Source organism: Eumetopias jubatus, unplaced genomic scaffold (genome assembly GCF_037043125.1).
Source record: "Eumetopias jubatus isolate StellerSeaLion01/CBP00866 unplaced genomic scaffold, mEumJub1_p1.0 scaffold_12, whole genome shotgun sequence".
NCBI classification, from domain to species: domain Eukaryota; kingdom Metazoa; phylum Chordata; class Mammalia; order Carnivora; family Otariidae; genus Eumetopias; species Eumetopias jubatus.
Genome location: NW_028274818.1, coordinates 104,271,322 through 104,293,731, shown reverse-complemented (window position 1 = coordinate 104,293,731; position 22,410 = coordinate 104,271,322). Strand labels below are relative to the sequence as shown.

The 22,410-nt window shown below is 49.0% G+C and overlaps 2 protein-coding genes, 1 long non-coding RNA gene and 1 pseudogene across 6 annotated transcripts in view; 1 reads left to right on the top strand and 3 right to left on the bottom strand.

Moving 5' to 3' along the window:
• Positions 1 to 310: 310 nt before the first annotated feature.
• Positions 311 to 8,787, bottom strand: LOC148162878 (paired immunoglobulin-like type 2 receptor beta). Its single transcript, XM_088016678.1, has 4 exons — positions 8,538 to 8,787; positions 7,816 to 8,205; positions 3,539 to 3,718; positions 311 to 399 (listed from the first exon to the last, which is right to left on the bottom strand). The coding sequence occupies exons 1-4, from the start codon at positions 8,590 to 8,592 to the stop codon at positions 395 to 397; spliced, it is 630 nt and encodes a 209-aa protein (XP_087872804.1). The 5' UTR covers positions 8,593 to 8,787; the 3' UTR covers positions 311 to 394.
• Positions 7,294 to 17,077, top strand: LOC114214354 (uncharacterized). Of its 2 annotated transcripts, none has more exons than XR_015766410.1 (3): positions 7,294 to 8,309; positions 13,569 to 13,683; positions 15,330 to 17,077. It is a non-coding gene; the product is annotated as an uncharacterized LOC114214354 (long non-coding RNA). The 2 variants fall into 2 exon arrangements; XR_003610403.2 differs by lacking the exon at positions 7,294 to 8,309 and adding an exon at positions 12,508 to 13,003.
• LOC114214353 (NADH dehydrogenase [ubiquinone] 1 alpha subcomplex subunit 1 pseudogene) lies at positions 13,463 to 15,418 on the bottom strand (annotated as a pseudogene).
• A 1,404-nt stretch (positions 17,078 to 18,481) lies between the features above and the next one.
• LOC114214329 (NXPE family member 3-like) overlaps positions 18,482 to 22,410 on the bottom strand; it is a 59,937-nt gene continuing 56,008 nt past the window's right edge. For all 3 annotated transcript variants that reach the window (XM_028109879.2, XM_088016677.1, XM_028109880.2), the window contains one exon: positions 18,482 to 20,760. In XM_028109879.2, the coding sequence (XP_027965680.2) occupies positions 20,228 to 20,760 (533 nt within the window). In that variant the 3' untranslated portion in view covers positions 18,482 to 20,227. The remainder of the gene's footprint in view (positions 20,761 to 22,410) is intronic.

Below are 22,410 nucleotides of genomic sequence, written 5' to 3'. Positions count from 1 at the left end.
GAGAAGGAAAAGACAGAAGTGGAAGGTGCCATCAGTTTTCTCCTTAGATGCCTTGGGACAAATTCTAGGTAACTTTCATTCTTGTGGGCAAGGGCTGGGAAGGCGGAGAGGGAGTTGGAGCAGATGGCTCTGTTTTTCTGTGGTCCTTGGTGGCCTTCCACACCCATTGGCTTCTGAGTCTTCTGTGTCTGGCCGGGGTCATTATCAGAAGCTGTGACCTACCAGGCTGCTTAGTCTAAGGAGGTCATCCTTCAGTCCCACTCATCAGGCCTTTATGAGAGAGTATAGGGTCTCCTCCTGGGGCCTCTCCTTGGGAGGGATGCAGGGAGATGCTGCCAGTGATGAGCTGGAGAGAGTGAGGGAGGCGTAGAGGATGCCGCTGTTGTTCTGGGCTTCATCCTGGTGAGAAGGAAGGAGAAGGGGGTGAGACAGTGAAAGGGGAGTGGTGGCTGTTTCTCTCCTGCCTTGTGGACCTCACGGCGGGGACCTGGGTCTGAACTGCAGCCCGTTCCTCTCCACCCTCTGCCACTGAAACCCACCAGGCCGCCCACCATCTCTTCCCCCCTCGTCCTCCTGAATTTCTCGGTGGCATCTCCCAAGGATTGGCCCGTGCTTCACAGACATCCCCTCCATCACCCAACACCCCATCCTAGGAGGTCCCGTCATCCACGGAGACAAGCCTCTGAACACGCGGGACTCCTATGTCCCCCAGACTCCAGGGCCCTCTACTCCACCATACCCTGGACTTTTTTTTTTTAATCTCTGGGACTGAGAACTCTGAAATATTAAACGCCAGCATCATTTTTATGCTACAACTTTCTTTCCTTCCAGCTTTCTCTTACCACCATCCTGCTTACTATACCTGTGCGTTGACCCCATGAACTCTTGTGCCTTAATAATCCACTTTCTTTCGGGCTGTCCAAGCTCCCCGCTGATCCTCTACTCTCCACTCCCCTCTCACAAGCTCCTTGACCTCTCCTGTTCCCCGGTCCTTATGCCACACTTAGCTGACACATCTTTGATTCTGGCTGTGGCCTATGGCGGGGGTGCTATTTGCTTACCCAATATCCATCCATTTCTTCTTACTCAGTTACAGAACCTTGATTTTATTTGGGGTGGCAGTGTGCTCCCCTCCTGATAGATGTGGGACACATGACTACATCTTCGCCAATACGATTCAAGGGGGAAATTGCGGTCTTTTTGTCCTTTCTTCCTTCCTCCTGTTTCCTGCCTGGATTCAGAAATAATGGCTGGAGTCTGAGCAGCCATCTTGGATCATGAGGCAACCTTCAGGATAGAAGCCAGTAGCCAGGACAGTGAGCAGGAAGATGGAAGCCTGAGTGCCTGAGGACACTGGCCTCTGCCATCTGCCTCCTCATCCTTTTATATGAGGGGAGACAAGAAACTCTGTCTTATGTAAACCCTGTTACTTTTGGTCTCTGGTGCCAGCAGGGAAATATAACTTCTAACCAACAAGTTCTAGAAGTTTCTAAACCTGCATGATTGAATACTGTGAGGGGAAACATGATCATGGGCCGTGAAGCTTTTACAGAGCTCTGGCTTCTCATCTGGGTGGAGTCCCGAAACACCATCTTCCATTCCCTCAGTGACTATCACAGCTCTTCATCTCCGACCCTCATCCTCACTCTACAGACATCCGCTGTGATTTTTCCTCTGCAGAATTAGAAACAATTTGTATATCATTGAGTTTATCAATATTTTTATTCATGGCTTTTAGGTTTTATGTCATACTTAGGGAGGCCATCTCCACTCCATGGATATAAGATGGTCTCACATGCTTTCCTCTAGTACTAACGTTATTTCCCCTCTCATTTAACTCTTGGATTGATCTCTGTGGAATTTATTTTGGTGCAAATTATGAGATCACATTATTTTCTCAGATGGCTGCTCAATTGTTCCAGCACCATGTATTGAATGACTCCTCTTTCCCCATTGATTAGAAATGCTACTTGTTAACCTACTAAATTCCTGAATGTATTTTGATCTGTTTCATCCTGCCTATATTTGGGCTTTTCTCTTTTCGTATATTGGTTCATCTGTGTTTCAGTATGACAGCATCGAATCATTTTAATTATTACAACTTAACACTTGCAGGCGCTAATGCTCATGTGGTCCTTATTCCGTGCCAGGATCTATTCTCAATGCGTTACATTTAATTGTCATGACAACCCCCGGGGTAAGTATTATTACTCTTCTCATTTTACTGATGAGTGAGTTGAGGCCCAGAGTAATAGTATCATTGCACCAGAGTTTACTCAGCCAGGATTTGACTGCAGGCAGTCCAGACTCTGTGCTCTTCACCTCTGTGCTTTAGTGTCTGATGGGGCTAATCTCCTCTCACTGAAAATTTTCTTCAGAGGAATTTCAAGTCAATATTGGAGCGTGTTGGGGTGTAAATAATGAATGCCTCTAGCCCTGTCCTCTTGAGCTGTAAGTGCATACATCCACATTTCTGATGGACATCTCTACTCAGATGCCACACAGGCATCTCTAACATATCCCAAACTAGAGAACCATCGTTCTCCCCCAAACATGGTCTTTGACCTTCTGTGTTCTCTAATTTGCTTGGTGGTTCACCATGGATTCATTCACCCGAGTTCTTCTACTCCCTCACCTCTACACCAGTCCAATCACCAAGTCATACTGGTTTTCCCTCTTAAACTGTTCCAGGATCTGGCTCTCTCCCTCCATCCACCGCCACCGCATTAGACTGGCCCCGCCTGGCCCACCTCTGGCCCCTCCACCACAGACTGATGTATCTGTAAGGCAGAGCTGAGGTTGCCTCTGGGATCAGAGGCTCTTGGGTGTCATTTACAAGCTTCTCTTCTCCCATCTCCAGCCTCCCCCACAGCACTGAGCTACTTAGAGTTCCCGCACTGATTTCCTGCACCAGCATGGACAGTGACCTCACCACCCTCACCGTTTGCCTGGCCAATTCTCTTATATTCTTTGAGACTTTTTGCAAGCTCACTTCCTATGGGAAGTCCTCCCTGAGTCCCCTCCTTTCTCCCAACCTACCACAGCTCTTTCCAAATGAGGCAGTCACTCCCTCTCCCCTCCCTCCACCACTGAGTTCCTTGAAAGCAGGACCTATGCTTTATTTACATTTGTAATCTCCAATTACAAGCCAGCCCCTGGAAAATAGGCCCTCAACCAATGCTTGATGAGCTGAGCCAACTTCCTGTCCCTTCTGTTCTTGCCTTACTCTTCCCAGGGCTGACCCTCCCCTCCAAGTGAACCAAAAGGTGAGGATTGATGAGAAATGATTAAGTCAAAAGACAAAAACTAGAACATGATCAAACTTGTGGAGAGGGATTGGTCTGGAGCAGTGGTTCTCAAACTTGATGACACAGACACCACTTGATGAGACCTTTAAAAATGCAGATTCCCAAGCCCACACTTCAAGCCCAGCAGGGATCTGCATTTTTTAACCAGCACCTGGGATCATTCTGATGCTGGTGGTTCCCAGAAACACAGTTGGGAAGCTTGGTGGGGGGCGTGGCCCAGAACCACTTACCTTTGCTTCTCTTCCACCAGAGGTAGAGTATCAGTCCCAAAATTGCAGTTTTGATCACAACACCAGCCAGTGCCACTATGACCACAGCTCCCACACTCAGGGGTGAAGACGCTGAGCTCCCAGTGCCTTCCAAGACACTGAGGTCAGTGGTGGTGGGGCCCTCAGTGGTCCTCTCGGCAGCTGAGAAGACATGAGAATTTAGCAGAGTCTCCCCTGGAGGACTGGAAGTTTCTGGATGAAATTTGTCACCTTGTTCCCTAGTTTGGGGAATATTGGGGGTGGGGAGCAACTCTCTGAAGCTCTCACACAGGGAGGGGGTAATGAATCCACATCACCCAGCTTAAATGCTGACTCTACCTCCCATCAGTGGTGTGACCTCAGAACCTCATTTCATCGCCGACAAATAGAGATCACTGAATTTCTAGCCTCAGGCATCCCAGGCACAGCAGAGGCGAGGGGTAAATCTTCAGGGCTGGAGGATTCCGTGTGAGGATGAGACCCCATGCCCTTGTCCCCTTGGCGGCCAGTGTGCAGAAAGCCATGCTGACTGGAAGCTGTGTGTGTGGTCTGGGAGAAAGTGCTTGTCAGCTAGTGGCTGTAGGATCTGTTAGGATTTCTAGATCCTTTTGGGGCCCATCAGATAGATTTCTCAGAGAAGAATCTCCTGATTTCCTGCCCTTGGTGGGGTGGGGGATACCAGCTGGGTTGCCTGAATCCTGGGAGGCATCTAAGGGGGGCAAGGCGTTTAGGGTCTCATCAGTTCACCAAATCTCCAGTTCTAAGGACTGAACCCTTGCCCCCAGTACGCCTGGGGTACTGCTCCCAGAGTCCCTCTGGTCCATGCTTTCTGGAAAGCAAATCACCAGTCTCTGCTGGGTGGGGAGGGGGCAGAGAGGTTTCCCTGCTTCTTAAATAGATTCTTACCCAGTCCGCCAGCTCTCTGACCCCCTTTCACTCCCACTTCAGGGGTTCTGGGGTTGCCCTTCCTGAACCATCAAGGGGTTTTGCAATTTAAAAATCGCCTTTCTTCTGGGTCTCCCCACTGCTTAAGTAATGAAAAGCCCTCATTACTTAGGTAGTAGAGCTAAGCTTCCCTGGTGTCCTAGGCCAGGTACATTAGTCTACGTGTTTCCAGCTTCCCAAAGATTGTGTTTGACCACAGGACTCACATATTTTTTGTCCTTGTAGTGTTATTTTTTTTTTAAAGATTTTATTTATTTTTTGAACAGAGAGAGAGACAGCGAGAGAGGGACACAAGCAGGGGGAGTGGGAGAGGGAGAAGCAGGCTTCCCACCAAGCAGGGAGCCCGAGGCGGGACTTGATCCCAGGACCCTGGGATCATGACCTGAGCCGAAGGCAGACGCTTAACGACCGAGACACCCAGGTGCCCCACGTCCGTGTGGTTTTTGTCTTAAAAAATTCCCTTTGCTGTCATTTTAGTAGGGTTTGGTAGGAAGGGGAGGTAAACGTGCATATAACCCACCATTTGGTCCGAATTTATGCAATATTTTCTAGTGAAAGTTGTAAAAAATAAACATCCAAAAAATAATGTTGCAGGGGTGCCTGGGTGACACAGTCGGTTAGGTGTCTGCCTTTGGCTCAGGTCATGATCCCACAGTCCTGGTCCTGCGTTGAGCTCCCTGCTCAGCAGGGAGCCTGCTTCTCCCTCTCCCTTTGCCCCTCCCCCAGGTTGTGCACATGCAATCTCTCTCTCAAATAAATAAATAAAATCCTCAAAAAATAAAAATAAAAAATACCCATAGGTGTTTTCTTCAGGACTTCGCAAATTTTTTTTTGTATTCCTTTGGTTTTTTTTTAATTTTTTATTGTTATGTTAATCACCATACATTACATCTAACATTTATGTGAAACAATAGGCCAAAAGAATCATAAGGTTTTTGGGCGCCTGGGTGGTTCAGTTGTTTGGGCGGACTGCCTTCGGCTCACGTCATGATCCTGGAGTCCTGGGATCGAGTCCCGCATCGGGCTCCTTGCTCAGCAGGGAGTCTGCTTCTCCCTCGGACCCTCCCCCCTCTCATGCTCCATCTCATTCTCTCTCTCTCAAATAATAAATAAAAAAAAATCTTTAAGAATCATAAGGTTTTTGAGGAAGTACTGTGGTTCTGATGGACATAGTCTTATCATCCACTGAAACATGACAAGTTACAAACCCTAGAACAGTGTGGAAGCGACAAGAAAAAAGACAGAACAGGGAAATAGAGCTGACAGACCAGAAGTGGGTGCCACCCTACAAAAAGGCCAGGCCGATGAGTTAACGGAGAAGAGAAAAAAGATTCCATAAATGCAGTTGGGACGACTGATTTGTTTCTTGGTGTAAAGATCAAATTACTCCTTTACCTCACACGATATACCAAAAGAAATCCTCACTACATTAATGAGTTTTACTGTCAAAAGAAAGCAGACAAAAATCAGAAGAAATTAAATATTTTCAGCCCCTAGTGGAATACAGGATTTGGGGCTGTAAAATAAGAGGAATTTAAAAAGGAGACTATAGTGAGATTTGGCTACAAAAGGAAAACATCTGTATGTAAAAGCATTATTAAGCCAACCACAAACATATCAGTTCTATTAGCTGCAAACATTCCTTTGGGGTGATGTCTTTGCATGGTGTACTTACCTTGGGTAAAAACATTTCTTTTTATTACTTTCCTGTATTTTTTTTTAATTTCAGTATGAATATCCAATTAATTGTATTAATTGAAAAAATTAATTTACCGATGAAAAACTCATAGTAAATGTGACTGAAACTGAGAAATGAGAAAAGTTAGGAGGATTATGGAAGGAGGAAGAGGGGTCTGAGAGCCAAAAATCTCCCCAAAAAGGCCATTTAAGCTTGGATTAATATAAATCCAAGGCTGTCTTGCCTAATTCAGGTTGTGAGCCACTGTCTATTTGCTCTAAAACCAGTATGGTGGTCCTACGGGGCAGTGGTTACCAAGAGTGGGGACACAGAGAGTGTCCTTCCCACCAGGAACAGTGATGCATTGCTCAGACTTGGCAGCACAAGTGATTGTAAAAAGGAAACCTACGATTTTTAGTTTTTAAGGAACTGTCTACAGACAATACACCCTCCAGTCCCTGCTCCTCAGAGAGACGCCCTCCCTCCCCACACTGCTCTGGGGACAAACCTAGGTTCAAGTTCCCACGGCCTGCTGAGTAACATGGGAAGATCTATTAATGTAACACATCCCATTATGGGGTGAACAATAGGTCAAGACAATGATATGATCAGGTCAGCCGGTGAGGCTGAGCAACTACTGGTTAAGAGTGGAGGCTCTGGGCTTAAACTGGGTTCAAGTCCCGCCTGCACCAGGACTGTGGCTTTGGGCAGGTCAGTGTTTAGGTTCCTGGAGCCTCAGCGTCCTGATATATCTCTAACAGGAAGATGACAGCAGTACTTACTGTTAACTGTGGGGTCGTGGGGAAGGTTAACTAGGGCGATGCATACCAGGTTGTTCGACCCGACACAGTGCACAGTAAGTGGGAGCTGCCCTATTTCTGCTGCAGACGCGCCTCTCAAAGGCCAGCACGGAGCAGCGAGATCGGAGTGGGCAGTGGGGACAGTACAGGCAGAGGTGGGGACTAGGGATGGGGGAGCAAGGCGGGTAAAGACGATGGAGGTGGGGAAGAGGGAGATGGGGAAGGAGAGGAGGGCTGGGGCTGGGGCGGGGAGCATTGTGGGCCGGGTTCCGAAGAGCAGAGCAGGAGAAGGAAGTGGGGGTTTTGGGAAAACAGGTAATGGGGTGTTGCCAGGGGACCGGGGCTCTCGGTCATCGTTGGGTACCTGCTGTGTGCTGGGCGGAGCCCATGGCTGTGGGGAGACGTAAGACTCGGGGCTGGCTGGGGCTGCACGCATGGACACATGACAAAGGGAAGGCAGCCCACATCCTGAAGAAGTCAAGTCCACCTGGACAGCATGGGGGCGGGTAGGGAGGCAGGGCTGGAGCCCCAGCTTGGAGCAAGAAGGGAGGGTAACTGGGAAGCCCAGGAGGTGCTGAGGCCGGGGCCTGGGGGGCCTGGATCAGGAGTGGGCAGTGAGGGGGGTGGTCAAGGAGGGCAACCCAGGCCTGGGGTGATGGAGGAGAAAGAGCAAAGTTGGCAGAGGCCTAGGGAGGGGGTGAGTGTGGGGAGAGGAGTCTGAGAGAAGGGGTGAGCAGGAAGATCGGGGCCTGGCCAGGCCTGGGGGACGAGGGCACCATGGCCTTTAAGAGCCTCAGCAGGGTGGGTGTGGCGGCTGCCGGGGCAGCTGGACTCACCGTGGGTGACGGTGAGCCTGGTCCCCTGGAGGGACTGCCACAACTGCATGCCGTTTCTTAGTGTTTTCACTTGGATCCGGCAAAAGTATATATTCTCATCCTCCTTCCGCAGGTTCGATATCCGCAGGGAGCCAGACTTCTGACCCGTTGGCAAGTTCAGGGAGATGCGGTTCTTGTAATCCTCATGGATGAAACGCTGAGTACTGTTGTAGATGACCTGCCCATGGAACTGTCCCCGTCTCAAGGCTATACTCACTCTGGAATCCTTGGCCAACTCCCAGCAGTAAGAGAAGGAGAAACGGATATGGACGGAGCCACCCATGGGGGCTGAGAGGTGATCTGGTTGCTCGATCCCATAGTCATATTTTGAATCACATTCTTCTGACCTACCTGCAGGACGGGGGAGAGGAGAGACTTTGAAGCCACTGGGAGAGATGAAGAAGATAACCCCAGACCTTCTGACACCCTCACCATGGGCAGTAGTGTGACAGATGGTATACCGGACTGGCTCTCTGGCCTGGGTGTCCCCCTCGCCAGACTTGGGGTAGGGGGGAGGGCGAAGGGTTGGGGCTGACTAGCACTATGGGACCAGCCCGTCGCTTACTGGGGTTGGGAGGCCTGGCCAGCTACCCCAGCAGACCCCTTCTCTAGCTGCCGAGCCTCAGCCCTTCCTGGGGACTCGCTGGGCCTCGGGGCAGAGCCAGGGTGTCCCGGACACTCACCAGGCTGCAGACATGTCGGCAACAGCAGCAGAGACAGCAGCAGGGACAGACCCATTGCCTCACTCTCCTCCCAGGGGAGGAGAAGACAAGCAGCTCTTCCAAGGCCAGAGGGGAGGCCCTAGGGGGTGCCTCCGTGGGGAGTCAGGAGGTACCTGGAGAGCGTGGATCAGGCCTCTTCAGAGGAGCAAGGGAGGGTGAGAGCCTTCCCCAAACTCACCCGTACCCAGAGTTACCAGCACTTCCTTTATCAATCCGGTTTCTTCTTTTCCTACGTTGCAAAAGTGCTTCCTTGTGGTCAGAGCTCAGAGAGCCACGACAGAGGCCCTCAGCCTCTATCTTCACGCTGAGGGCCATGGTTCTGACCTTGGCCATGTGTGGCCTCTCCCTTCTGCCTCGACTCCTGGCCATTGCCAGCATCTCTACCTCCTTAGGAGTCAGTGTCTGTCTCTCTAGCTCTCCTTTTCATTGGCTGAGTGTCTCCTGGCCTCTGTCTGTCCTCCCAGATGAAGGGGCGGCAGCAAGACCAGCTCCAGCTCTTGCAGCAAGATGACAGGCAGCCATGAGTCTCTGCCCAGCTATAGCCCCCTAGAGAGGAGGAGGAGGGAGCCACTGGTGGTCAGATGCCCTTGACCTCCAGCCCCAGCAGCAAGGACTCCTAGCTTGCTCTTGGTTCTTCTCCCTCCCGGCAGGGGCTCCCCTTCAGCAGCCCCCGGCAGTCCTGTGCAGGACCCAGGCCTTCCAGGCCCCTTCCCTGCCCCGATCAGCTCCTTTTGTGGGGTCTCACACCCTCCCTGGGGTTAAGAGGTGAGGGTGGGCCTTCTGGAGGCCACTCCTTGACCCCAAGATGCAAGACTGGATCTGCAGGTCCTTCTGTCCCCCACTCTAGTTGAGGAGACCCAGGCTCAGAGAAGCCCTGCCCCAGGTCGAATGACTCTCAAGTGGTAGGTCTAAGACTCAAACTCCAGTCTCACTGAGTCCACAGAGCATTCTGCTCTTCCTGGATGCTTCTGCCTGGTTGCACCACACAACCTCAGGGCCTCAGCTCCCAAGAGCAGAGTTCTGGGGGGTGACTCCCAGGAGGCTCTATTTTTATAATGCTCCTTAGATGATTCCCTCCCCAGCTGTGAGAGCCTTGGCTAATCCAGACCTTCCTTGACCAGGGGCGATATAAGGCCCGGAGCAGTACAGTCACCCTGGTGACAGTCCCTGGACCATCTCCAATGGAGGGCACTGCCAGCCTGTGACTGGTGGTGGGTGGGGGTGAGAGTGGGGCTGGGAAATTTGGTGACTCCCTGGTCAGGTTGTAGGAGGCTGGGCTCCCTCCTGCCCCTGGAGGTTGGCATTGGCTTACTGAGTAGATGGGGAGGGTGGGAGAGCATGATTTCATCACAGGAAGTGGCCTTGTATTCTGGAGGTGGCAGCAGGCCGACTGACTTCCTTTCTCGTTTTCTGTTTCTTCCTCAAACCTCATAGTTTTCTTCCACGCCTCTCCCCGGGCCAGCCAGGCAGCCCCCGCCCTTTCCCTGTGTCTGTGTTTCTTACACTTCCCTCCCAGGCTCGAGAAGAGAAGTTCTACATTTTCACGAGATCCCCTTATCTGAGCCAGGCCCTAAACATCCATTGCCTCATTTTTGGCTTTACAACATTGTGTGGTGGATGTATTTTCATCAGTAGGAAACTGAAGCACCGTCAAGAAACTGAGCCTTAATGTCATGGACTCCTCTGGGCTGTGGAAGGTGCTTGGGCGAATGGTAATAATGTGGGAAACTAAGCAGAAGAAAAATTATTAAATTTCCTTACTACCTACAGCCCATTGAAAAGTCCCTGAAACAGGCAGAGTGACATTCCTCTAGGGACTCAATTGCCTCGATATTAATACTTTGCTAAGGGCAAAAGGCAATCCACCCCAAAACACCCCGCCCCCCACCCAGGATCCTTAAGTCTTCTTTAACATATAAAACTTCCTTTAGAAATTTCCTTTATTTCTAAACCCCCAAGATGCATGTTGGCAATCACCCCCCAAGCATATGGCCCACTGATATACATCTGAAGGGTCTCATGACTAAGGTTTTATTAGACAGTAATAAACGACCAAAAGCCATCCAGATTGGAAAGAAAGAAGGAAAAACTCTTCATTTACAGATGACTTGATTGTTTATGTAGAAGATCCAATGGAATCGACAAAAAAAGCTACAAGAGCTGTAAGTGATTTAAGCACAGTCACAGGATACAAGAGCAATACATGAAAATCAATTGTTTTTCTATATACAAATGACAAAAAATGGAAGTCAAATGAAAATGGTACCACTTATAATAGCTTCAAAATATGAAATACTAGAAACAAATACAACAGATGTGCAAGATCTGAACACAAAAACTATAAAACATTACTGCAAAAAATTAAAGATTAATGAATGGAGATTTCATACATATGAATGAACAGTGTTCAATACTGCTCAGATGTGAATTCTCCCCAAATTAATATGTAGATATAACAATCTCAACCAAATCCCAGTAGGCTGTTTTGTAGAAATTCGCAAGCCAATTCTAAAATTCCTGTAGAAATTCGAAATACTTAGAATGGCTAAAAACCTGAAATTGAAGAACAGAGTTGGAGGATTTATACTACCTGCCTTTAAGACTTACTATAAAGCTACTGTAATCAAGATGTATTGGTGTCAAGACAGATAAATAGATCAGTGGAACAGAATGGAGTACAGAAAGAGACTCACAATTATGTGGTCTATTTCTAACAAAGATGCAAAGGCAATTCAGTGGAGAAATTACAGTCTTTTGAACAACTGGAAATTTAGATTAAAAAAATGAACTTGAATTCATATTTTGCACTACCTACAAAAATTAACTCAAAATGAATCATCAGCCTAAATGTAAGTCCTAAAATTAATTAAGTCAAGGAAGAAAAAAAAAACAAAAAACCAGGGCACCTGGGTGGCTCAGTCGTTTAGCATCTGCCTTCAGCTCAGGTCATGATTCCGGGGTCCTGGGATTGAGTCCTGCAGGGCTCCTTGCTCAGCGAGGAGCCTGCTTCTCCCTCTCCCACTCCCCCTGCTTTGTTCCCTCTCTCATTATGTGTCTCTCTGTCAAATAAATAAATAAAACCTTAAAAACAAAACAGGAGAAAATCTTTGAGACTTTGGGTTAGGCAAAGATTTCTTAGATTCAACACCAAAAGCATTAAAGAAAATATGACAAATTGGAGTCCCTCAAAATGAAATGTGTTCTTCAAAAGATACCATCAAGAAAATGAAAACAGAAGCTACAGACAGGGAGACAATATTGGCAAATCACATAACTGACAAAGGATTTGTATCCCAAATATACAAAGAACCCTCAAAATTTGTGGGAAAAAAATCCCAGTTGAAAATAGGAGCTAAAGATTTGAAGAGATACTTTGTCAAAGAAAGACATACAGTTCACAACCACATGAAAAGATGTGTAACAGCATTAGTCATTAGGGAAATGTGAATGAAAACCACAGGGAGATCACATTGTATATCTGTTAAATGGCTCAAATTGAAAGACCAGCCATTCTGAGTGTTGGCAAGGAAGTGAAGCCACTGGAAATGTCCTACACTGCTGGTGGGAATGTACAGAGGTGCAATTATTTGCACCATTCCTTAAAAAGTTAAATATGTACCTACTACAGGTACACACACACGTACCTCATATCACAGTGCAGACCAGCCACAAGTGGGAACTCGTAAAAAGGAAAAGTCTCAGGCCCCACTCCAAGCTGTTGAAGTTTGAGAACCACTGCCCTGGGGCAAGGACGCGGACTTTGAGGACCTGTCTTGTCTGCTACCTTTCCTTTTCAGGGCAATCCTGTGAGAAAAAGGAATTTTATTCCCACCCAACAAAGGAAGAAATGAAGGCTCAGGGGGGTCACCGCATCACTCCCGTTCCCTCCACCAGGCAGGTCTAGAGTCTGGACAATGCTCAGGGCTGTGTGTCTTGTGAGCTTGGTGATTTCCCAAATGATTGTCCTTCTTCCCAACTCCCCCAGCAGCCTAACTTCCCCCACCTTCTCTCTCCTTCCACGGCCCTTCCTATGAAGGCCATTCGTCAGTGCTGCTTTCATCCGGCCACTGGCCAAGTTCTGGGGAAAGAAAGGCAGCAGGGATGAGAGTGTGAGGAGGGGCAGGCCATGGAGGTATGGGAAGATGAGAAGGGGTCTCTGAGAACAGAGAAGGAGGAGAAACCGGGGGCCAGATCTTGGTCTCTTTTCTTCCGCATGTCTGCTTGTGCGCCACGGCTGACATCAGCACTCTGTTTACTTCCTCTTGTTTTCCACTGGAGGAGGGAGGACGGGCCCAGAGAGGATGTGTCCTGCCCTGGGTGGGGGCAGGCATGCAGTGAGCCCTCCAGAAATGAGAGCCCAGCTGGGAAGGGAAGACTCCCCCATGTGAAGCAAGTGGAAGGAGGCCCCAAAGTTAATGCTGGAACAGGTGGGGATGACACCTCCCACTTCCTGGGTGCTGGGTGTTTTGCCGGTTTGCTGTATTCTTGATGCTTTGACATCTGGGGCCTCACTGACCAGGGAGAGACTGCTCCTTGCAGTGTTAGCCAGCTCCTGGAGATAGCAAAGACTTGCCCAGGAGCATGCCTTTCTTTTTATTTTATTTTATGTATTTTTAAAGATTTTATTTATTTAAGAGAGAGCGAGCTAGTGAGAGAGAGCATGAGCGGGGAGAGGGAGAAGCGGGCCCCCCCACCAAACAGGGAGCCCGATGCGGGGCTCGATCCCAGGACCCTGGGACCATGACCTGAGCTGAAGGCAGACGCCCAACCGACTGCGCCACCCAGGGGCCCCAGGAGCATGCCTTTCATATGCACACCAGCCAGTCCAGAGCCCACACTCCAAACCACCGCCTCTATCTGATGCTCCAGGAGGGCGATATTCCTCTACCCCATTCCCCCCAGGGCAGCCCCTCATCCCCAGAACCTGCTGAAATTATTCCCACTGGTCAGTCCCAAGCCTGCTTATTCTGCTTTGCCTTGCCTTTTCCACAGACACTGTGATAACGTCTCCAGCCCCTGTTTCCCCTTCACTTCCTCGGCCTCCTGACCGACTTTGGTGCCTCCCGACATGGCCCCGCTCAGAATTCTGTGCCTCCTGTTTCTAGAGGTCTGTGAGCATGAATTCGTATTTCACGGCAGTCATTTCTGCGTCTTTGTGTCTTACCATACCCGATGCAAACAAATCCAAATACGATTTGATTTGATTTTTTAATTTTTTTTTTTTTTTGCTTTTGGTTGTTTTTATTACGCACTGCATTAACACACTGCATAACCTTCTAGAAGGGGTAGATGAGTATGACTGAGTTATTTTTCATCAATCAGGAAAATGCTTCCTTAATCGACATTCTCCAAACCCTTTGTAAAGATTAACTCCAGAGATCCGCCTATCCCTTTGCATCTAACTCCACTGATACGGATAATAGGCAACCCTGTTTTCCTTGCCCCCGTTACTGAACCCGTGGATGTGCGCCGTGGCATAGCCGGGGATGACCAAGCACACGGCCATGACCCCGATCCCGGGCAGGATCCCGAACCACATGGCAGCGCGGTTGCCGGGGCCAAACCTGCCTTCCCGGCCCGGTAAAGGTGACCCGGCCTCGGCCCCCTTCCCTATAATTCTATTTTAAAACAGTAGCTAAGTCTCCCCAAGCCCCAGGAGGTAGGCAGGGTCTGTTACGGTCCTCATTTTACAAGAGGAAACTGAGGTCCCGTGGGAGGCTATGAACATCGCTTAAGGTCACATTGCCAGTAAATATCCGCTGTGGTGTGGGGTCTGCTCTTGTGCACGGTGACATTTTCCCCACGCAGTGACAGAAGTCAACAGTCCTCTGACCCACATTACAGCCAGGGTTCCCTTGTCTGGGTTGTCTTCCTGCTACACAGGGAGATGCTTAAGGACAGACTGGCTCATGGAGCTTTGGGTCCCTGTCACCGGCTTTATGCACAGGGCAGTCAGGGCTGACTTGTGTGGATGGAGAGAAGGCAGAGAGGTCTTCATCTTTAAAGGGTGGGCGTCAGGCGTTGAGGATCCATGTAGCTCTCCAGTCAGTGTGCAGTGTTTTCTGTGTTGCCTCATTCTGTCCCCACTCAGACCCTCTAAGGGAGGTGGCTGTTATCCCCACTTGACAGACGAGAAAACGGGCTCAGGGAAGGGAAGGCATTTGCCCAGCTGTCTGACCCAGAGCCTGCCTTCTGTGGAGTCGGCCTCTGTCACATTCACACGTTTCATGTGTGTCATGTGGCCGAGACTTCCTCACCTGTCAGCCTCCTCCTCATGGCCCCTGGCTGCACTCCAGCTCCTGACCAACCTGACACGTGCAGACTGAGCTTCTAGATGAGCACAGAGGGCAGAGACCTGGGAGGCAGGGACTGACCCCTGACCTTGCTGCGTTCCCAGCTGGGAGGAGAGAAAGGATGCTCACAGAGGAGACCTCAGTGCAGTGGAGGGCTAATAAATGTTGAACAAACAGCTCTCCAGAAAAGCAGCCCCGATTCATAGCGTTTGCCCATTTCCATGGTGTAAAAACTCCCACAGTACTGAGTTAACTACTACACTGTGGACCGAATGTTTGCATCCCCACTCCACCCCCCAAATTTACATGTTGAAGCCCTAACTCCCAGTGCGGCTGTATTCGGAGATGGCGCCCCTAAGGAAATAATGAAGGTTAAAGGAGTCATGGGGGTGGGGAGCCGATCCTTTAGGATCAGGGTCCTTATTGAAAGAGTGCTTCTCTCTCCCTCTCTCTCTCCAAGTGCACAGTCTGAGGGAAGGCCTTGTGAACACATAGCAAGATGGCACCACATACAAGCCACAGGCCGTGACCCCAGAATGCAACCTACCTTGCCGGCACCTTGATCTTGGACTTCCCGGACTCCAGAACTGACAGAAACTCCTGTTGTTTAAGCCACCAGGTCTGTGGCACTTCACTGTGGCGGCCCGAGCAGACCACTCCCACTCCCAATGTGAAGTCGCTGAATCTGCGTCGAGAAGAAATGCACAGCAGCGGTGTACCTTTCCCGCTCTACAGACACAATAGCAGGAATAACCGCGAGAGCGTAGAGCACAGTAAAATGTGGTAAAATAAGTAGAGAGGGATGAGCTTCCTTCTTTTTAAATATAATTTATTGTGAGTTTATATATTTAATTTTTTCTTGATTACAATTTTTGTATTGTGATAATGCTCACCTGACGAAATTTACCATTTTTAAGTATACAGTTCAGTGGCATTAGGCACTTAGAGTGTTGTGCACAAACTTAAATTTTAATAATGGCTGCGTTGGAAAGGGGCTCACAACATTCCCCAAAACGTAACAGTCAGCTCCAGCACACTTCCCTCTGTGGGATTCCTGGGTGGTCATTAGGTGACTTAGCAAAATTAGAAGAAAAAGCCATGAAATGAATTTGCTTATATGCATTTCACGGAATTCTAACTTAAGCTGAATTAGGATTGACACGTAGGTCCTCTTCCTCTTTTCTCCTTCATTTGTAAAATGGTTTTAGTAATCTGAGCTGAGCCCGTGCCCCCAAGGAAACTGGCAAGCGGATCTCAGCTGAGGTGGGGCTGCAGTTCATGTTAGCTCCAAAACCTCATGTCACTGCATGTCCAGCCATGGTATTTACGTGGTTTGGTTTGAAACAGCAGACGTGTATTCTCTCACCATTCTGGAGGCCAGAGGCCCAAACTCAAGGTGTCAGCAGGGTTGTGTCCCCTCTGAAGGCCCTGGAGAGCGTCCTTCCCACCTCTCCCAGCTTCTGGAGCTCACAGGGGTCTCCCAGGTCCTTGGCCGGTTGGCACCTGGCAGGCCCTCCTTCCTGTGTCTGCCTTTCAGTGAAGACCGGCTTCACTGATTTCCCAGTTCAGACGCAGAGTGCATCAGGGCCCTGGGCGTTCATTGGAGGGTGAAAAACTATGAGGAAGTGGTTAACAAATGTGCATGGGGACAACACAAGCGTGTGCTGAGGGTGAGACCCAGGAGGACCGAGAGAGGGGGGGCTTGCATCTGAGACGAGCGCATGGGGGTGGCGACGGCAGCAAGGACCCCAGAGGGAAGAGGCTTCTCCAGAGTCAGGGCACGGTAGCTGAAAGCACCCCACCCGCAGTCCTGTGCCCAGCACAGTCTGTCACGGGGCTTGATCAACTTGCGGTCTCTGGAGAAAAGTTATTATTTGGTACAAGGAAAGGCCATGTTCCTTCATACATATTGGTGAATGTTGTTTCTGAAGGCAGAGAAGAGGGAGCATCTCTACGTGCTGGATGGGATGCTGCCTGATTCATGAATTACATAAGAAAGCCAATTCTAAGAAAGACGGAGAAGATACCAAAAGCACAGTGGCATCGCTCAGAGTTGGGCTTCCTGTAGCAAAGCAGGGCACGAGTCCTCCCGTCGGCCCGCGTTCTCCCTCCCACAGCCGCCTGAGTGCTGGTCCCACCTGCTCCTCGGGGGTTGATGGGCTGATGCCCCCTTGTGCTGAGCCAATGGAAGCGGTGGCAGGATCCTGATTGGGGGGGGGCGGGGGAGCGAGGAGAGTGCGGTCACGTGGGGGTGCCTGGGGTCCCTCTGGCCAGTGGGGGTGCGCCCTGCAGGGCTGTGGTCAGGTTCACTGTGGGCCGGTCACCTTCCTTTCAGATGGTGGGTTTGCCCCTATCAGTTGTGAGACCTGGGCCAGAGCCCTACCAGAGCCCCATGCCTTACGTCAAAATATTTAAGTTATCATTATCTGCCAAATAATATCTCACTGCCCAGAGAAGTATACCTTCCTAATACAAAAGTGAGAAATGTGTTTTTACACAAATGAAAGTCAGCAAAACAAAGACAACTGTATTGATTATTATTACATGAGCCCGGATGATCTGTTTTGGGTTGGCAATATTTGCAGGACTTTTAAAGACATGTGGAATTTCAAGTATTATATATTTATGTTGTAAAATTTATTTTTTCTTTCAGCAAAATCACTAAATATTTGTTATAATCAGTATTTCCAAATAATTTATTTTCTATTGACAGCAATGCCAAATCAGACAACATGCCTCTGTCTAAGAACACAAATAGGTCATTGGGAAAAGTCTATCACACGACTAACCCAAGAAAACTTTTAATTTTTTTAATTGAAATATAATTGAGGGCGCCTGGGTGGCTCAGTCGTTAAGCGGCTGCCTTTCGGCTCAGGTCATGGTCCCAGGGTCCTGGGATCGAGTCCCACATCGGACTCCTTGCTCCGCGGGAAGCCTGCTTCTCCCTCTCCCACTCCCTCTGCTTGTGTTCCTGCTCTTGCTGTCTCTGTCTCATTAAAAACAAAAAGAAATTATATATATATATATAATTGACATATAGCGTTGTATTAGCTTCAGGTATACAACATAATGATCTGATATTTGTATTATTTTGAAATGATCACCACAAGAAGTCCAGTTGGCCCCCATCTCCAACATAGCTAAAAATTTTTTTCTTGCTGTTAGAACTTTTAAGAACTACTCTTAACTGTGTTCATATATACAATACAGTATTATGAACCAGAGTCACCATGATGTATATTATATCCCCAGGACTTATTTATCTTATAGCTGGAAGCTTCTACTTTTTGACCCCCTCCACCCATGGTGCCCCCCTCCCCACCTCTGGTAACCACCACTTTGTTCTCCCTATGAGTTTGTTCATTGTTGTTTGTTTGTTTGTTTGTTTGTTTTCAGATTCCACATGTAAGTAAGATCATTTGGCATTTGTCTTTCTCTGGTGCATTTCACTAAGCATAATGCCCTCAAAATCCAACCATATTGTTGCAAATGGCAGGATTTCTTTCTTTCTTATGGCTGATTAATATTCCATTGTGTATATACATTACCAGACTCATTACCAGACTCTGGTCCTTGGACCCAGCTATGGTAGAAATGAGGCTGGACCCCAAATTTAAAGGTACAGGCAAGGCTTTATTGGGACAGCAGCTGCTACCGGAGGGAGACACAGTCACGACCAAGGTGTCAGACTGGCTCTCCAAACAATAGCCAGGGAAAGTTTTCAAGGGGCCGAGGTGGGAAAAAGGAATGATGCTCAAGAATGTCGGGGCGGGGAATCCCAGGAAAGTGGGCGTGCAGGTGCAGCTGACAGAACATGCTTCTTCATACACTGGACTTTCATTTGTATGTTAAATCTCCACCTCTGGGAATGTTTTTTAGCATTAAAATGAGGAGGAAAGTCAGTGAAAGGTCAATTTTGGCAACCATCCAGTCTCAGATCAGTTTGAAGCAGTCTGGGTTTGCTCCTTGGTTCGTGCTTTGCAGGAAAAGGGTAAGAGTCCACAGGGATTGCCTTGTTCCCAGGGTCCTTGACTGTCTCATATACACCACATTTTCTTTATCCATTCATCCACTGGGGGACACTTAGGTTGCTTCCATATCTTGGCTATTGTAAATAATGCTGTAGTCAGTGAAGGTGGGGGTACAGATATATGTCTGAGCTAGTGTTTCCCTTTCCTTCAAATAAATACCCAGAAGTGGAATTGCTGGATCATATCAGTAATCTCTTGTTTGGCTGAAGTTTGACTTCGCCATTCCTTTAGAAAATCAACTATATTTCCTGAGTTATGACATATTTGAAATGTTTGTTCCCTTTGTGGTGGACTACAGGGCTCGTACTTGACCAAGGACCCCAGCTGCTACCCTGACATCCCTCACAGGGAGGCCGCTCTTGCCATGGGCTGCCGCTAGCCAGCGGTGGAGTATGGCAGGGATACTGAGGCTGGCCCCTTCCTGGGACATGCAGGATTCCTCTGATGGTCAACTTTGATTCAAGGACTTCCCACTGGTTGTGCCAAAATTCCCTTAGCCTGCACTGGGGTCTAGCATGCTTCTACCCGACATTCCTTCCTCTCTTCTTTACTCCAAGTCAACCTTACATCCAGTCTGATGAGCTCTCCCAGCCTCACCTAGCTTCCTCTGCATTATCTCTCATAGATGTTTCCTCTAAACACATTTGCTCTTCTAATCCTGTCTTGACACTTGCCTCTCGAAAGACCTGGACTGACCAAGGGCACACCAAAATCCTCTTTAGTGTCCATTAGAACCTCAGAATAAACTCATCATGTATATCTCAAGTAAATAAAACAAATAAAAGGAGGAGGGATAGATTTTTTTTTACGCATTGAGAAATTGTTGAAAATATATGTATTTTAACAGTGATTATCTCCCAACCATGGGATTCTAGGTGATTTTTATTTTCATTGTTAATTTTTTGGTACTTTTTAAAATTTTCTACAAAAAACATGTATTACTTTTATAACCAGGAGATATTTTATTTTATAAATCAATCCATAAAAGTCTTTATATATATATATAGTTGGGCTCTCCACTAGGGTGGCTCTGATGAACTGAAATAGAATCCCTCTCATATTTTTGCAAGGCTCGTTGACACTCTAAATGGAGACTCCGGCACATAAAATGACAATCCTTATATGCACGGATATGATAGATGTTGCTGGACCACTGCCAGGCTTCCCTCACCTGCCACCACGCACAGTCCCAATTCTTGCTGGTTGATATATGGCCTGGGCATTAATAAAGTAAGAGAAGAGGTGAGGACAGCTGAAGGGAAGGGCTTCCAGGCTTGATCATCCCATCAGCTTCTCCATCCACACAGCCCAGGACCTGCAGAAGCACTCAAGTGGGGCAAATGAAGGACAGGAAGAAGTTGACTTCACTGCGGACGATGAGCCGCCCTGGGTGGATCCTGTCGGGCAGGGCCAGACTGGAGGTCATCTCCCAGGCGTCCACAAAGGCCACACGGAGGTCAGCAAAGGCAGCTCGGAGAAGCCGGTTCACCTGGAGGGTGAACCAGTCACTGCCATACACGGACTTGTAGCCGGTGTTGGCCAGCTTGATGACCACGAGAGTGAGGGGCTCCCGGGCCAGCAGCGCAGCCACCGCTGCCCTGATCCCTGCGAGTCGTTGCACAAAGGCAGACGGAGGAAAGGTGGTGAAGTGGGAGCCCAGGCCCAGCACCACCACTGTGTGGGGGCCCCCGGCCAGGCCCCCCAGCTCCCGGACCACAGAGTGCAGGGAGGCCACTGGCGTGCGCAGGGAGCGCAGGGGCCAGCTGTGGGCCCGCCAGTGCATCACGATGCCCCGTGTGGTCTCCACTGCCATCAGGGGCCCCGTCTGATACGTGGCGTGTAGATCCACAGGCTTCAGGGCTGTGGGGAGGACAAGACGAGGCTCAGGGGTTAATATAGGACTGTACTTCCTCATTTAAAAACACAAGAGATCTAGCATCACTTTCCTCTCAGGACACAAGTAGCCTCTGGCCCAATCAGCTGGTTGTGCTCTCCCTAATCTGTAATATCACCAGTGACCTCCCAGTTACCAAGTCCCAAGACCCATTCTCAGTCCTGAGCCTCCCTGCCCCCCTGGAGCATTTTGTCTCATTGATGTTCCTTTGGATGCCCCCGCCTTTCTTAGCAGTATGTTGTCACCCTCTGCAGTCTCCTTTCTGAACCAGCACTTCAACTCAGATTCATCCATCGGCTCCCTTCGGCCACCCCTGGATGAAGACTTGCCCCAGGCTAGAGAGTCAAGGCTGTCCACTTTATGTCCTTGTGCATCGTGGCCAGCCGGCGGCCAGAGGCTTCTGACATCTGGTCTGTTCACTCAGTTGTGTGCCTTGATAGAGAGTTAGACGCACCTGCAGGAAAAGGCCCCTCCTTTCTTTGCACGAAGTCCCTGCCTGCTTGCCCCACCTTGAGCTTCAGGGCTCTGTGGGTGCAGGGGGCAGCTTTTTCTATTTCACAGGAAGGTGCCAAATCAGCCAGCAGAGGATCTGGTTTTCCCAACATTCTGTCATGAGCTTCTGTTCATCTTTAGAAACATCCATTGCTTAAGAAAGTCACCTACTCCACTTGCCATGTGCAGAACTGTCCCAAAGTGACCCTGGGAGGTCACTTGAGGTTGCCTAACCATCAAATTAGTTGGAACCGGAGCTCTCATTTCTCCCACTCCCTGATCAAGCATATTCCTTAACCCATGTTATGTTATATTGTAGAATCTGTGCCCAGAAGCTGGAGGCTCAGATGGGACCGACCCTGCATGATACTCACTTCTTTTGACTTTTATCCTCCAGGGAATGAAACTCTGTCTGAAGCTCAGATATCTCAGTTCAGTTCCAAAATCCTATGTATTCAAAAGTCTCACGCACACGCTCTCCAGAAGACCCCTCCTCACCTCTTCAACCCAGTATGAAGAATATAAAATAAATACACCATCTTCTCCCACTGCTGTCCCTTGCTCCCACATCCAGTCAGGCACGTCAGTGACTTCCATTTTGAGTCCATTTCCTGTTATCTCTAGTTACCTGATCATCTCCCCTCTCTCTAGAAGCAGTCAGTCAACAAGCTGTCAGCTCCTCCAGTAGGATAGCTCCTTTACTGCTGACGCCAGTTTAGTCTCTCACCAGCTTGCACGATGACCTGCAGTGGTCTTATAACTGGTCTCTGGACTTTCCTTTTTCAATCCAATCAATCCAACAAACTGAAAACTCTGAAAACATTCAGTGTCCCCCCGGTGTCACAAGATAAACCCCTGGCTTCCCTACAGTACTTTTCTTAAATTCCAACTCTATTCCTCCAGTATCCGCACCCCCCCCCCGGCAAATCCTCACTTCTTTCTATCTAAGGTTATGTACTCATCGTTCTTCAAACACATCCCCCCTCCTGTTAGAGCCTCCCATCACCGACCTAATTGATGAGATTATGTGTAATTTGGGCACCCTGTTCCCCATCCCTATTTCTGCCCCAAACCCAGGTATCCGGTCCTTCCACAGGTATCCTTCAGGTCCTTCTCCTGAAATG

Excerpts from the sequence above, each read along its gene's own strand:
- LOC148162878 (XM_088016678.1), bottom strand. The coding sequence starts at position 8,592 with ATGGGTCTGTCCCTGCTGCTGTCTCTGCTGCTGTTGCCGACATGTCTG. Across the intron at positions 8,206-8,537 it reads GCCGACATGTCTGCAGCCTG|GTAGGTCAGAAGAATGTGAT; the intron begins GTGAGTGTCCGG and ends CCCGTCCTGCAG. Across the intron at positions 3,719-7,815 it reads CAGGCTCACCGTCACCCACG|CTGCCGAGAGGACCACTGAG; the intron begins GTGAGTCCAGCT and ends ATGTCTTCTCAG.